The sequence below is a fragment of the Cryptotermes secundus genome, unplaced genomic scaffold, assembly GCF_002891405.2.
Source record: "Cryptotermes secundus unplaced genomic scaffold, Csec_1.0 scaffold3941, whole genome shotgun sequence".
Classification (NCBI taxonomy): Eukaryota; Metazoa; Arthropoda; class Insecta; order Blattodea; family Kalotermitidae; genus Cryptotermes; species Cryptotermes secundus.
This window is the reverse complement of record NW_019728603.1, coordinates 42,426-57,383: the sequence shown is the minus strand read 5'-3', so window position 1 is coordinate 57,383 and position 14,958 is coordinate 42,426. Positions and strand designations below refer to the sequence as shown.

At 37.4% G+C, this 14,958-nt stretch overlaps 1 protein-coding gene across 1 annotated transcript; it reads right to left on the bottom strand.

The window, feature by feature from the left end:
- Positions 1–1,893: 1,893 nt before the first annotated feature.
- LOC111865317 (alpha-soluble NSF attachment protein) lies at positions 1,894–13,293 on the bottom strand. The gene is made up of 5 exons (XM_023853229.2): positions 13,089–13,293; positions 12,632–12,828; positions 6,951–7,216; positions 5,048–5,221; positions 1,894–4,791 (listed from the first exon to the last, which is right to left on the bottom strand). The coding sequence occupies exons 1-5, from the start codon at positions 13,178–13,180 to the stop codon at positions 4,642–4,644; spliced, it is 879 nt and encodes a 292-aa protein (XP_023708997.1). The 5' UTR covers positions 13,181–13,293; the 3' UTR covers positions 1,894–4,641.
- Between the last annotated feature and the right edge of the window lie 1,665 nt (positions 13,294–14,958).

The following is a 14,958-nucleotide window of genomic DNA, read 5'->3' as shown; positions in this document are numbered from 1 at the left end:
AAAGTCCTTCCTAAACAAACTGCAGTCCAAACCCAGCTTTCTAGATGAGGTTATTGATCTGTTTGCCAAGAAAAACAGAAGAATCGAGCTGAATTATAAACAATAAAGTAAGCATTAATTATATTCCAGGTTCACAACCCTGTCATTTGATGGCTATAAAATTGTGTTGATAATTATGTGTTATTTTAATATATTAGCTTAAATATACAATACATATTAAACTATTAGCTGTTTTCTTTTAAATAGAAGATAGAAACTATAGGGTATGTAGAAAAAATTTATATACACGTATATAAAGTTGCTTCCCTGCTTTCGGTAGTCATGCTACGCCACTGATGGTATAAGACCATGCATTGCTTTATATTGGATTGTTGGGGGATGCCATCCTCGGTTCCTAGCTTCAGCAGGGGGACAATGATCCTAAGATGATTGTATTAAGGTCTTGTGTATCATTTTGTACATTTTTAAGATTTATTGACTTGTAGTAGTAGTAGTGTTTTAGATGGCTTAAACTGACTTGTCTAGTTGTACTTGTGTAACAGTTTATGGATGTAAATAAATTATGAATTACTCATCATCCTTCATGTTTATGCACACAGTAATATATGAGTATGAGGGTGAACCATAAAAACCAGCCCTCGAACCGCAACCTTCAATGATCTATTGTGCTTCACAGTAATGTAAGTTTCATATGCAGAATAGCAGGAAGAAAGAAAGGGAGAAAAAAAAAGAACATCTGTATGCAGTAATGGATCATTCCTTTAGTCAGTAACTGCTCATACTTGAGACATTTTCAATGTTTTCACAAATTACATGTGACTGTAGATGGGGTATGGATTGGTGAATGGATTTACTGACCACTTATACCCAACAGCTGTACACACTACAATATTTTGTAGTACTTTTGGCAATTTGCTGCCTACAGTTCAAGACATATGTCTGATGTGCATATTTACATCCCATGCAGTTCAAGCCACCTGACTTGTGCACTGCAAGTAATAGCAGCAGTATGTGGCATATATCCATGGTAACTGAATATACTGACACCATGACAAGGCACATTTTTAGGTTGCAGTTAATATGGCTTTCAGGTATGAATGGTGGTTATGAAGATACCAAATAAGTGTCACAGGCGGCTGACAAAGCATGATGTTTCAGCTTGAGAGACTCAATGTATGACCAACAACTTTGCCATTAAAATATTCTGTTAACAGGACCATTTTGCAAAGCTGTGGAACTGGTCAAATATTTTATGATAACTTGGATGATATCTGAATGACTTTTGGTACAAGGAATGTTAAGATTCATACAAAAGTGTAATGGTACTTTCACAATAGTACACACAGCCCAAGAATTGTTCAGCAGCATTCCCTGAATAAAATATTACAATCTGATATTCCATTAAAATAAGATGTAAGAATGAAGTGTAACCACACCCTGAAGGGCATGTGAATTCTGTATGACTGGAATTATGCCATGTCTAAATAAAACCAGTAAACTAACTTCATTTAAATAAATTTAGTTCTCTAGAACTTCAAATCTCTGTGGAATCAATAACCTTCTTATGTAAGATTTGAGGCTTTCACGGCGGTGACTATGAAGAAAGCAGTCTTCTGGGATTTGGTGCAGACTGCTTTACCGTGTCTCACGGTGTTGTCGCTTGCAGATTTACCTATACTTTTTCTTCAACCCTGAAGATGGGGGCGATACGTTCCTCCGAAACGTCGGTTAACACCACATATACACGGCGCCAAATCCCAGAAGACTGCTTTCTTCAATAACCTTCTTATTCTGACTTTTGCATGAACCCAGCAATTGGTTATAAACAAAATGCATGAACATGAATTGATCTGAATCTATTCAAAACTGAAGCAAGAATGAAAATTTTGTGACCACAGAGCATGTCATTAGGGTTTTATTGCATAAAACACTTGTCTGAATACATCCACATAAATAATATGCCACTAACAGCAGATGAATGGGGAAGCATGTATTCAACAATCTGCTGCATTTGCTATATACACATCTCTTTTGCCTCATTCATGTACTAGATAACAGTAACCTAACATACCCACATACATGATATACTAGTGACAAAATACTAAGCCTGTGCAAAAGGGAAAAAGGAAAACCACCCTTTAGACACGGTTCACAGCAAAGCTAAGTACAATTTCTGTTGAAGATTTTTTTCTATAACGTACAAACATTTGAAAACTAAACACAAGAATCAATAAGGACAATAATCTACATTCTGTACACAATATATAAACTATAGTACACTTATAATGAAACTGTTATAATACAAATTATAATTACAAGGCTACTGAACATATTTTACAGATCAAACTCTCCTGTTGGGAATCTGGTAGGAAAAATTAATTCTGTATAATACCCTCCTATGTAATTAAAATAAGACTTGGTATAGGAGCACATGATTTTATAAAACCAATGTATCTCATTTTCAGTACTGAATTCTGTTGCTCTGAACTTGTACCAAATATATGATACTTCTTAATGAACATATTTATACAGCCTAAACCATATTTACTTTTATACCATGGTGCTTCGGTTCAAAATGTAAGCTATTTCCATGATACTTCTGATAAATCTCAACTCTTATTAAGGTACTTTTTATATTATAAAATGACTACAAATATTGCCTATTTCTAGTGTGTGAATAATCTGAAAGTGCATGTAATTGTATGTATTAACCATCTAGCAAGCAGGATATACAAATATGAAATCAGAGCAATTCAGTTTATATCCTCCATATTCCCACACCAGACATACTGATTTGGAAAATATTAAACAGGACCATTGTTTTAAACTTTATCTTTGCCACAGTGTCACTGTTATGTGCATATAGGACTCTCATTAATCATATGGAGGAAAGAATGAAGCAACATAAGACACTTCAAAACTAAATTATCTAAAGAATGGCATATTTATATATGCACACAAAAAGGTTACTTCCTAAATTAGTATGAAATTCTATGAACACAAAAAATTACCTATGAATGGAGAATTAACACCATCCTTTGCATAGTGCTGTGTTACAATTTTGTGAATTATAAGATAAATAAGTGTGAAGCTACAAGGAGGTAATGTATGCATTCAACTCTCTGATTTCCATGTTGTGGATCTGATAATAGTGCTTAAGTTGGGAATGAATCAGTCTCCCATTATGTACAAACAGATTACTGAACAAGACAGCAATAACCAAGAACTAGGCACGCGGTTGGCAGTTCTGAAAGAACATCTGACACCATGCAGTCTTCAGAAAGACTTATCACATGTTGAACACCCAAACTGAACAGCAAGGATTTCAAATACATACAAGGGTGCATGAGGCCTTTACTGTATGACTGTTAAAACACACAAGTACCTTAATGCCTTATAATCACCAAAAGTATTGTGTGGTTTCACATCCACAACCACCTATATATTTTGCACATCACAACTTATTAATAATAGTCTTGTTTATGAAGCACATTCCTCTCCTTTTTTAACCAATGTACTTCTAGGAAGAACTGCATCTTTCCCATCTTGTTTCAAAAAAGACAGTAACTTCTAAATATACTGTGGCATATAAAAAAAAATCAGTGTTTCTTACTTGAAATCACTGTCACAGCAAGGGAAAAGGTCAAACACATAAAGAACAACAGCAAAATGTCTCAACTTTTGTAAACTTTATCACTTTTTATATATATTGAATAAAACCATATGCATTAGTTCTAGAATTTCCTTTTTGCTAAAAAGAAATGTGGAGGAACCACACTTCAAGCAGTAGTGACATGTTTCTACTAACATGTTCCACCTGCAGTTTGTCAGTGCTGCATGGTTTTTGATCTTGTAATTATTACCCCTTCTTTTTACATCACATGTGCATAAAAGGCAGTTACAGAATCACATGTGAAGTCTGTCCATTCTACTATACTTACATCATTCACATGTTGCTTGGAAATAAGCACTGAGTGTTATGATATTAGTGTAGAATGCAAGCTGGAACTTGATAGAAACATTGTCAATGGCAAATACAGTTACACTGAAGAGAGAGCTCTTTCAATAATGCAAGTCACTAATAACTTTGCATGGAACAATACCAACATAATCATAATCCAGGTTCTGATTATATTTTGAAGTTTACAAAATGTTCTAGGTTCATTATTTCATCATTACCCATACAAGGTTATCAGCAATAAATATTTATCTTCCCATGCATCAATATACTCTGCATACTGGAATAATTATCTTTCCTTATTAGGAACAACATTAACAAAACATTTACATATAGGACAAAATGTAAAACAGGTGTAAATAATTTTTATCCTCCTCAAAGGAAATTATGTGATTGGAGATCATGCTCCCATTCACTCAGTTGCTAAAACGTGTTGCAGCAGGTAACACAACTAAAGATCCCAAATATGAAACTAGATTACTCATTTCCTAATATGCAGATGCAGCAAGGAAAATGTGAAGTTGTAATTAATGTAATCAGCTTTTTTTTAACTGGAAAATAATATGTCTATTATTAAGAGACTGTACTGTTATGATTTTCATAGTTTCATATTGGTTTGTGGGAAGTGTGACAGTGTGTTCATAGGACAAAGCTCGTTGATGTCCATGACAACAGAGGACAGTTCAACGAAGATCAGGATTGTCGTTGACCTGTTTCTTTATGCGTAACAGTATAGTTGTATACCACTGGTCTAGCCGTGAAATTGAGTCATAATCCTTCACTGCTTCAGTGAAACCATCCACATTCTGCTCCTCCATGTGATCAATCAATACCTGAAATATATTCATGAAAAAATATTTGGCAGTCTCAGTTAAATTACTAAATACTACTACTTTTTCAATCCTGTGAATTTCAGATGTGGAATATCTTTCAATATTTTTTTAGCCTAAACAACTAACACTTTAGATGCTTAATAATTATTGGATGATCAAGTGTAAAGGTCTGAGTATGTGTGTTAATTTACTAAGAAGTTACAGAACACTGTTCTAAAGTTTTAATTTATGATTCAAGTACATGAATTCCTCTTACCTTGAGCAGCTTATATTCTCGTGAATCCTGAAAGGCTGGATATAATTCCTGGTAATGCTCCAAGGCATGCTGAGCATTCAGGACATCCACACATAAGTGACACAGGGCTGCCCGGAAAAAGTATTCCTTGCAGCTGTACTTCAGAAGAGAACTTTCCAAAGATGAAGATGCCACCTTACAAATGCAATAACAACAATTTATGAATTATCTCCCTATGGATAAGTATTGCTGGAGTGAGTGAATCCTCACATGATAAGAAACACCTGCCAGTGTGGTCAATATGTACAATATAATGTTAATAAAACAAATGTAAAGATTAAAAAACTGTTAATTCAAAAAGAACTGTTCATTCCTTAACTGTTGCGGTTGACATATGTCAATCTCTGAAAAATATGGCATCCTTGTTGCAATCGACAAAACCAGTATTGGGACTTCATAGTTTCAATCTCTAGTTTCTTTGCACTATTCTCATTCAAACTTGGCAGGTGCATAGAGTCATCTATTGGGAACGTAATGAAGCATGATTCATTTCAATGGCTGCATTCTTCTGCCCTCTAGCTTATGAAATGTAAAAGGTTGCATCTGTGAAGCAAGGCACGCGCTCCGTGGTCATGTGGCATGGGTATTTCACAGGGCTAGTTAAAATGGCTTCGTATAGTGCGTGGTGCTTTCTATAATAGTTTTAAATAAAGTTGTGGACTTTGGTCAACATGTGACATAGCAATAAGGCTCGGATAGTGAATTATGTACTTTTTTTGGCCATCCTGGACAACCCTGATTTAATGGACTTCTTCCCTGTGAAAAATACTGAATAATTCAACATTTTTGCAACTTCTGATGCCTGTTCCCTGTCTGAGGTAAGATTAGTTACATCTTATCACAAATCTTCATACTTTGCACTTAAATTATTTAGAAAAGATTTCTTAAAAAATAATTCAGCAGAGGGTACTGAGAGTTACTTAACAGTGAAAGGGTTAATATATGACAATTTAGTCATTTACTACAAAATTCAAATTAATGAAAATTTATATGTACCAAATATGAATTTAATTCCCCTGATGTATTTTTATGATCAATGTAACAAGCTCGAAGTTTATATGGCATGTCTAGTGGGGGGGGAAGTAAAGCTGTCCCTGTAACAGGCCATGAAGGCCCATAGGGGTGTGAGAAATTGAGGCTCCCACATGGCCATAAGGTTGTCAGCCTTGTGCACTGGCTGCCCTTTACCCCCCAGAAAAATTCCTCATACTCATTTCTGTTACAGGCAGATTCAATCCCAGGGCTATAGTGTGGCTGGAAGGATTAGGTCAACTGTCAATTGAAAAATTCAATGACCTCATCGGGATTCAATCCTGTGACCTTCCAGCTTGTAGCATAGAAATCTGAAAATCATTAATCTGTAGAGCAGAGTAGAGTAGATATACAATGTCCAAATATCTGGAGGGGCGGGCACGGAATAAAACATCAATACTCATGTAGTATAATGGAGTCCTATACTCAACACAAAATGTAGTCTAAGAGGTATACAGGTTGAATGTGACAGACAAATTGATACAGAATACAGAATTCTTACAGGGAAACTTCTTGGAATGAAGTTACCTGGAAGATCAGGCTCTGAAAAACTGTTCCTGTGTGTTTGAATTTAGTTTTGCTCATGTTGCTAACACTGGTTCTAGCCTGCCAACCATGTCAGTTCCCTAAGATCAATCTTAGTATGATCTTTATTTATTTATGTCAACATGTTGCTGTATGTCCATAATGTTAAAAAACTTGTGGACTGTAAAATTCTAGTCTGTAAAACTTCCATTAACTTTCACAGGCCTTATTTGGCAGACAATATTTTGTCAGTAAATCATACACTGGATACAAAGTGTTTGCTGGGCACTTACAATCACTACCTCACCTGTTCATATATCTGTATTGCCTTATCATAGTTTTCAAGTTGTGCTGCATACTGAGCAACTTTCAGCATGCATTTGTTGGCTGATGAATTGCTTTCTTCTCCCTTGAAGTAATCAGCAGCCTGTTCATAATGTTGTACAGCACGATCAAGGTCTACAGCTTCTGTTTCATATAATTCTGCAATTGACTGATGGTGTTTTGCTGCCATTGTGAATCTCCCCATGTCTGTATAGATCTCAATAGCTTTCAACAAGCTGTTCACAGCCTCTGTAAATAATAAACAAAAATATATTACTGAATTTGTCCATCTTAATTAGGAGGGAAATTAGATTCAAAAGGTTTTCATGACAGTGTATAACACTTGGGATTACTGAGTTTCTGGACTCTGTGAATAATCCAGTTTTCTGAACAACAGTGTTTCAGAAACTGGATCTGTTTCCGTCCTTAGGTGAAAGGGTGCGAGGCATCTACTCTGGTGGGTCCATTAGAAAGAGCTAACCTCAATTATTGGGCAACCTAAATAAGTAATACTACAGACACCAGTGCTACATATGCTAATATAACCTAAAAAGTTATAGGCTAGGTATTCTAATTGATATTCTTCATAGTTTTCTTCAGTCCCTCATGCAAAGTGATGGAACCACATCCTTCCCTTCTGATTCATCATTCATAAGAGCCCTAGAAATATGCTCATCTGGTCACCCGAGGCAAGTATAATTGACACTGCTGGAAAGCACATTCCTGCCTCAGTCTAACTGTATAAACAAGTGATTTGTTAAGTAGCTAATGGATTAAGTAGAAAATCTACAATACAAGGACTATGTATCCTTGTCGCAGAATATGAGGTTTTGTAATTACTACACCTAAAAAACTATTCTAACTTAGTAAGCGGCCTCCGTAGTCTAGGGGTAATGTTCCCACCTCATGACTCACGGTACGCGGGTTCAAACCCGGCGGGGGTCATGGAATTTTTAAGGGTGGAAAAATTCAGGGAACAAGTCCTCTGGGAGGGACTTTAAGCCGTGGGTCCCGTGTTGTAGATTTACGGCACGTAAAAGAACCTCATGTCTCTAGGAGGCCTCTGAGCAAAATTTGGCCAAAAATTTCCCGCCCAAAGTAGTTTCCAATGCCTCTGGTAGATGGGGGAAGTATTGGTACCACTGCCACAGGAGGGGGGACCTCTCTGACAGAAAGGGACTAACTATCAGATACCACTGCCAGTAGAAGGTTGGAACCTCGCTGGCAGAAAGGGACTGATAGTAAGCACCAGTACTGGTAGGGGATGGAGACTGTAGAAATTATAAAGGGGGATGTACAATAGACTATCAGTCGTGGTGCATGGGGAAACCCACCCCCTCAATACTGAATACTGAATAATTCTAACTTAGTAGGTTCTAAAGGGTTCTCATGATGGTGTATAACAGGGATTTACTGGATTTTTGGACTTTGTCCATCATCCGGTATTCAAATGGCACAGTGCATCTATAGCATTCCCTGTGAATGTGGTAAGAGCAACATTGGTGAAACAGGCAGCTCTGGGCACATACGCACAATCTCAAAGAGGGTCTTCTAGTAAAATCAAAATTAGCCCAACATGTCTATGAAGAGAGTCATAGGGTAGGCTGGGATGATGTCAGGATTTTGGAAGCTGTAAGTAACAGCAAGTTTAACCTTTAAGAGACTAATGTCACCATACAGCGTCATTTAAAGTACAGCCGAGTGGCCATGCATCACCGTATGGGTACCTGCAATCCACACATGTGCATAGTGTTTTAAAATCTTATTTTAAGATAGAAATTCTTGTTCTACTTACACTATTTTTGGACACCAGCTTTATAAGTAGACTGTCTTCCCTCCTGCATCATCTAACTGAATGTTGCATGTCACTGAATGCAGAGTCCGACATCGCAATTCATGCACTTTGTCCGTAATTAACTCTTGTTTTCCACGCAAAGCGCGCACATGCAATGTTAGTCTCATATTAACAGGAAGTAGGCCAGTGATGGCAAGTGGTCTCCTCTATTCATAACACTTATAAAACATCCCAATTTCAACTATGCACCATGGCCCCTTTTCGCATTGAAGCAGTCGAAATAAAGAAGCCGCTCGTAAATCAAACCGGTCAGAATGCGGTACATAAGACTGAAAGCACGTAGAAGAAAGGGGCCATGTGCAGGGCTTTCTATATTATTTTTGGACACCAGCTTTATAAGTAGACTGTCTTCCCTCCTGCATCATCTAACTGAATTTTTCATGTCACTGAATGCAGAGTCCGACGTCGCAATTCATGCACTTTGTCCGTATGTAACTCTGTTTTCCACGCGAAGCGCACACACGCAACATCTATCTCATATTAGCAGGAAGTAGGCCAGTGATGGCAAGTGGTCTCCTCTATTCATAACGCTTATAAAACATCCCAATTTCAACTATGCACCATGGCCCCTTTTCGCATTGAAGCAGTCGAAATAAAGAAGCCGCTCGTAAATCAAACCAGTCAGAATGCGGTACATAAGACTGAAAGCACGTAGAAGAAAGGGGCCATGTGCAGGGCTTTCTATATTATTTTTGGACACCAGCTTTATAAGTAGACTGTCTTCCCTCCTGCATCATCTAACTGAATTTTTCATGTCACTGAATGCAGAGTCCAACGTTGCAATTCATGCACTTTGTCCGTATGTAACTCTGTTTTCCACGCAAAGCACACACAGCAACATCTGTCTCATATTAGCAGGAAGTCAGCCAATGTTGCCGATTTGCCTTCTCTAATCATAACGCTTATAAAACATCGCAATTTCAACTATCCACCATGGCCCCATTTCACATGGAAAAAGGCGAAGTTAATAGGCAGCTGATAAATGTCACCAATTTAGAATGTGGTACACAAGACTGAAAGTACATAGAACAAGGGGCCCGTAGAACAAGGGGCCAAGTGCGGGCCTTTCTAAGAAGCTCAACAGTACTTCTTGTGTGGCAGATAGGTGTATACACAGACAGTGCCTCTGAGGGACGTGACCTCACTCCTGTATATACAGAAAGGTTGGGAGTGCTATATAAGCATAAACATTTCTTCCCCTTTGGCTAAGATAACGCAGTACAAGTATGAATGATGTCACCAGCAGGCATTTATACTGCAGAAACGTTTTGTGCATAAACTGACTGCATATTTGTGGACAGACGCTTAAAACTGGGAAATTTTTTTTGGGATCAGTGTAACAATTTTTACAGATTCTAAAATCTGTAAATTACAATATCTGATTCTATATTCTTTCTAGATAAAAGCAGCGTTTATTTCGTTCGTTATCACAAAAACTGTAGAAATCACAGCATTTTGAGTAACATGATTACAATTTTTATTACTCTACAATGGCGGGCATCTAAATTAATTCTGTCCCGGTGCCACTACCGGAATTTAAATGGCCCGTCCGATAAAGGTTAAGAAATACAAGGAATCAGCCCACATACACTGCATGCTTAACCAATCTGATCAGCCAACCCAGTTTGGACATTTCCTCCATTTGGATCCTCCTTATCAGCAATGAGACTACCAACTCACAGAGAAGATCTGTATGATGTGACATTCTTCATGAGTTTCTATTAAAAGGTTTTGGTCCTGAGTATTTAGTTTTACTCCACAGATTGTGCTAGTGGTACGCACAAAATGGTTTCACAGATTCTCCATTTAATCTTATGCACTGGTTTTCATGGTTAGCTTGGTTAGTTGGATAAAATGTTCACTGAAAACTTACCTACCTAATCATTGTTTTTATAAAGTGGATGAGTTTCTCTCGTGTGAGACAAACACTAATCAATTATAATCACATAATTCATGAATAATCGGTTTTTGGAATCCCTACTGCGCAGTTTTCCTTTCTTTCTTCCAGCAACCAAGATAACACAGTCGGAGATGTACCTGAATGGGCTATTCTGAAGAGATTGCAGATGCCAAGAAGCTGCACCAGGAAGGGAGAACAGATGTAATGAGATGTTGCAGTGTAGAGTCTACAGTGAAACGTTATACCAGTGGTATCACCAAATTCACCTATTATCTCAAAGGCCGCGCCATAGATTAAGCAGTTAGTCGCTGGCTTCCCACCGATGTGGTCTATTCAAGTGGGATTTGTGATGGACAAAGTGGCGCTGGGGCAGGTTTTCCCCGAGTACTTCGGTTTCCCCTGCCAATCCTCATTCCATCAAATTCTCCATAAGCATTCTCACCAGTACAGGTACAATAGGACATATGGACGCCTAAGTGCCAAGGGGACCTAATATGGATTCCACCTCACACTATATGAAATCTTAAGTATTGTAATCTATTGTAAACAATTTCAAGTATTGTAACTTTATTCTCTTATTGTAATCAGCCAATGTACAGTAACTGACTTGTCCTATATCATGTAACAATGATCTATAGAGACGAAATAAATAAATAAATATTCTACTTTCAGATCTGTGCGTGCCTTATCACAGTTCTCACTACATATTTTCCTGTTATCTTCCTTTAACAAAGCCTGGTCTCAGGTATTTATATAGCTGTAGTTACACTGACAAGGGTTATCCAGTGATCAAGATTAGCTCTTTCTGAGGTACCCAACAGAGGAAGTGCCTCCCGCCCCCTCATCTGAGGGTGGAAACAGAGTCAGTCAGTTTGCCAGATGATGGGCAATGTTAAATAAAAAACAGTAATTCTGAGTATTCTGACTTATCCACTCTCACTAATCTCTTGGTTTTATTTAAGGCTACAAGCCCTAAGACAAACCATAATGTAACTGGTCACTGTACTGTAAAGATATTAGCCTAGTATATCATTACTATTTCTGGAGCCCTGTTTATGACAGCATAACCTCAACAATCCAAACAGCATGTAAAACTAAATGAACATACAATCAATAACAAACCATTCCCAACCTATGCTCAAACCAATAATGAACAGAATGTGTGGAAATGCTGTGAAGGAGTTTCCAGACAGAAGTTGCACCAAATGGAGGGACAGTATTAAACACTGTCTTAAAACATGAATGAAGTAATCTCTACATCAAAATGGAATTCTTAGAAATATCCACATAAAACAATAATTTATCTGAACTACCGAAGAGATCTGATGTAACTTTAATTGTTTCTTGCATCCTGTTGTGTATTTAATCAATATTAGAGTCAATTTTACCGACCACACAACATATTTTTATTATTATTATTACACTACATGTTTCAACCTCAAGAGGTCATCCTCAGGTGTACGAATACAGCTGTATAATTACATGCAATCACACCTGTGTTCATACACCTGAGGATGACCTCTTGAGGTCGAAACATCTGATGTACTTTATAATAGCTGAAATACCACCATAAACAGTGTACATCTTCATGCTATGCCAATATGCAATTTAAATAATTGTAACTAACCAAACAAACAGTGTACACCACTGATAAGAGTTATCTGCATTCAAAGCTTTGCAATTGAAGGAGTTGTAACATATATCATTAATGACTGATTTCTCTGCCACTCATAAACATAACCTCCAAACATAAGAAGCCACTAGAGATTTGATATCACATTATGATGGAGGCACAAACATACCTGAAAGACTGAAACTAAAACAGAAAATATTTTATGTAAATGTAAGTCAACAAATAAATTAGGGTGGTGCTAATACAATTATGGTAATGGATAACAACAGGCCTCACCATTAGGATCAGACTTCTTAAAGCAATTTGCAGCATCCACATAATTGGTTGCTGCATCATGTTTGTTTCCTGCTTTTGCATGGAGAGAAGCTGCTTCACAGAAGGCATTTCCTGCTGCGCCCCATTTTTTTGCCATTTTAAACATATTTGCTGCTCGTTGATAGCATTCCACCGCCTCTTCTACTTTCGAAGATCCACTGAAATATAGTAAATTATGACTGATCTACTTATATGCATCATAATACAAGATAACCAGACCGTGTACAATACGGACTTGTAAGACTTCTCGCAAAGCAGACTATACACAAATGCTATTCAGATTACTCTCGAGTCATTTAAGATTAACTTTAACGATCTAGCGTTGAAATGTGGCTTTAATATAAGCGTCTGAGACTGCAATTCCAAGACTCATGAAATTGTCAACCTAAAACAAATCTCCTGCGACTGCGATAATTACCCAAATAATGATCCAAAAAAGCCTTTCGACGAACTTAATTTCTTTTCTGCCTCTGCCATCAACTGCATAGCTTTCTGCTCGTTATCTGCCATTTTTTTTCACGTAAAAATGTCTTACAAATTTCACTTATACAGTCTTCTACCACTTGCTTATTGACGAAATGTATTGTATTTCAACCACTAGAATGCACTAGCGATCAAAGTGACAGCGCAAGTTCAAAGATGACGTTCAGGCACAGGTAGGCAGGTAGGAACATTCATACGTGACTCACCATGGAAGTGACGAAAGCTCTTAGCATTATTTGATTCGCAGTTGCGATTGGTTGCGATATCCTTCACGGTAACTCACGGTGATAGAGATGGGGAGAACTCCAAAACGTCGGATGACAATTCAATATTCACAAGAAGCCATCATTACTTTTTTTTTTTTTAATATTTGCCCCCACTATTGAATGAAGACGCGTCCGTCCTCATAAATTTGTCGCCTACTACACGGGTTGCTACGAAATTTAGTACGAGGTGTATACAAGAATTTCTTGGGCGAACTTAATTTTAATGCGTGCCGATCGATTACTTTACACGAAGCTCAGACTGAACACGAACACTGAAACAAAAAAAAATTTAGTACAGCAGAAAAGGTCGTCATCCTTGTATTTATGCCATTAATTTTCATCGTACAGATTCATGGGGTTTGTACAATAAAGGGGGATCTTGATCGCATCCCAGCCCTTGAAGCCCTAATTTTGTTGAAAATATTAATGTTACACCAAATTTTCTGCTCCTCTTTGGTGTCCATCGAGTTTTTTAACTATCAAAATCCATATGCCTTTGTGCCCTCTTGCTGTAATTGTGACGTTCTTGAGTACATAAGAATACTGATGAAAGGAGGTTTGTGATACAAAATAGTTTAATTTTGTAAAATAAAACAAGCAATGACTGAAGAATACTGTCTTCTGGGATGTGACGCTGTGTAATGAGGTGGCAGTACACTGACGTTTCGGAGAAACATAATATACTGCGAAATTTCAATAAACTTCTAGTAGGCTACACTGCATCACACCCAAGAAGATACTAGTCATTACTGAAAGAACCTCATATAAAATAAGAAATGAGTGGTTCTTACAATTTTCTCTGTTGATAACAGACTATGACAGCTTATAACAAGTTTAAGGTTGGTGTTGGATGAAATGATGGGGTACAAGAATATAAAAATGTGATGTATAATCTCATAGGAGGTCTGAAACTCAACTATGCTCAACCCTTCTCAAGAAACCACCAGTTGCACAGCTACTCAAAGATGTTGCAACATTTAATGGAACCTGAAGGTTCATTACCATGTTCACAAGACACCTCAACTTGTCCTTATCCTGAGCCAGATCAATACAGTCCATAAGACCCCATTCTTTCTAAGATCATATTATCCCCCTTGGTCTTCCTAGTGGTCTCTTTCCTTCTGGCTTCACCACCAATGTCTTATGCAGTCTTCTTCTCCCCCATATATGCTACATGCCTTGCTAATCTCATCATACTTGACTATCATTTTAATTATATTCAGCAAATAATACAAGTTCTGACACTTGTTGTTACACAATTTTCTTCAAACTCCTGTCACTTAATTTCTCTTGAGTCCAAATAGTCTCCTTAGCACTCTGTTCCCAAACATTCTAAGTCTGTGTTCCTCCCTTAATGTCAGAGATCGAAGTTCAAGCCCATATGGGACCACAGCTTTACCCAAATTTAAAATCCTCTTTAATTTTCTCCTGAATCAAATTTTGATTTGTTACTGTCCTTCCCTAATATCTGAACCAAGCCACATTTCAGAGCATGTTAGCTATCTGTTTGGTTTTGCCCTGCAGTCTGTTGATGAGATG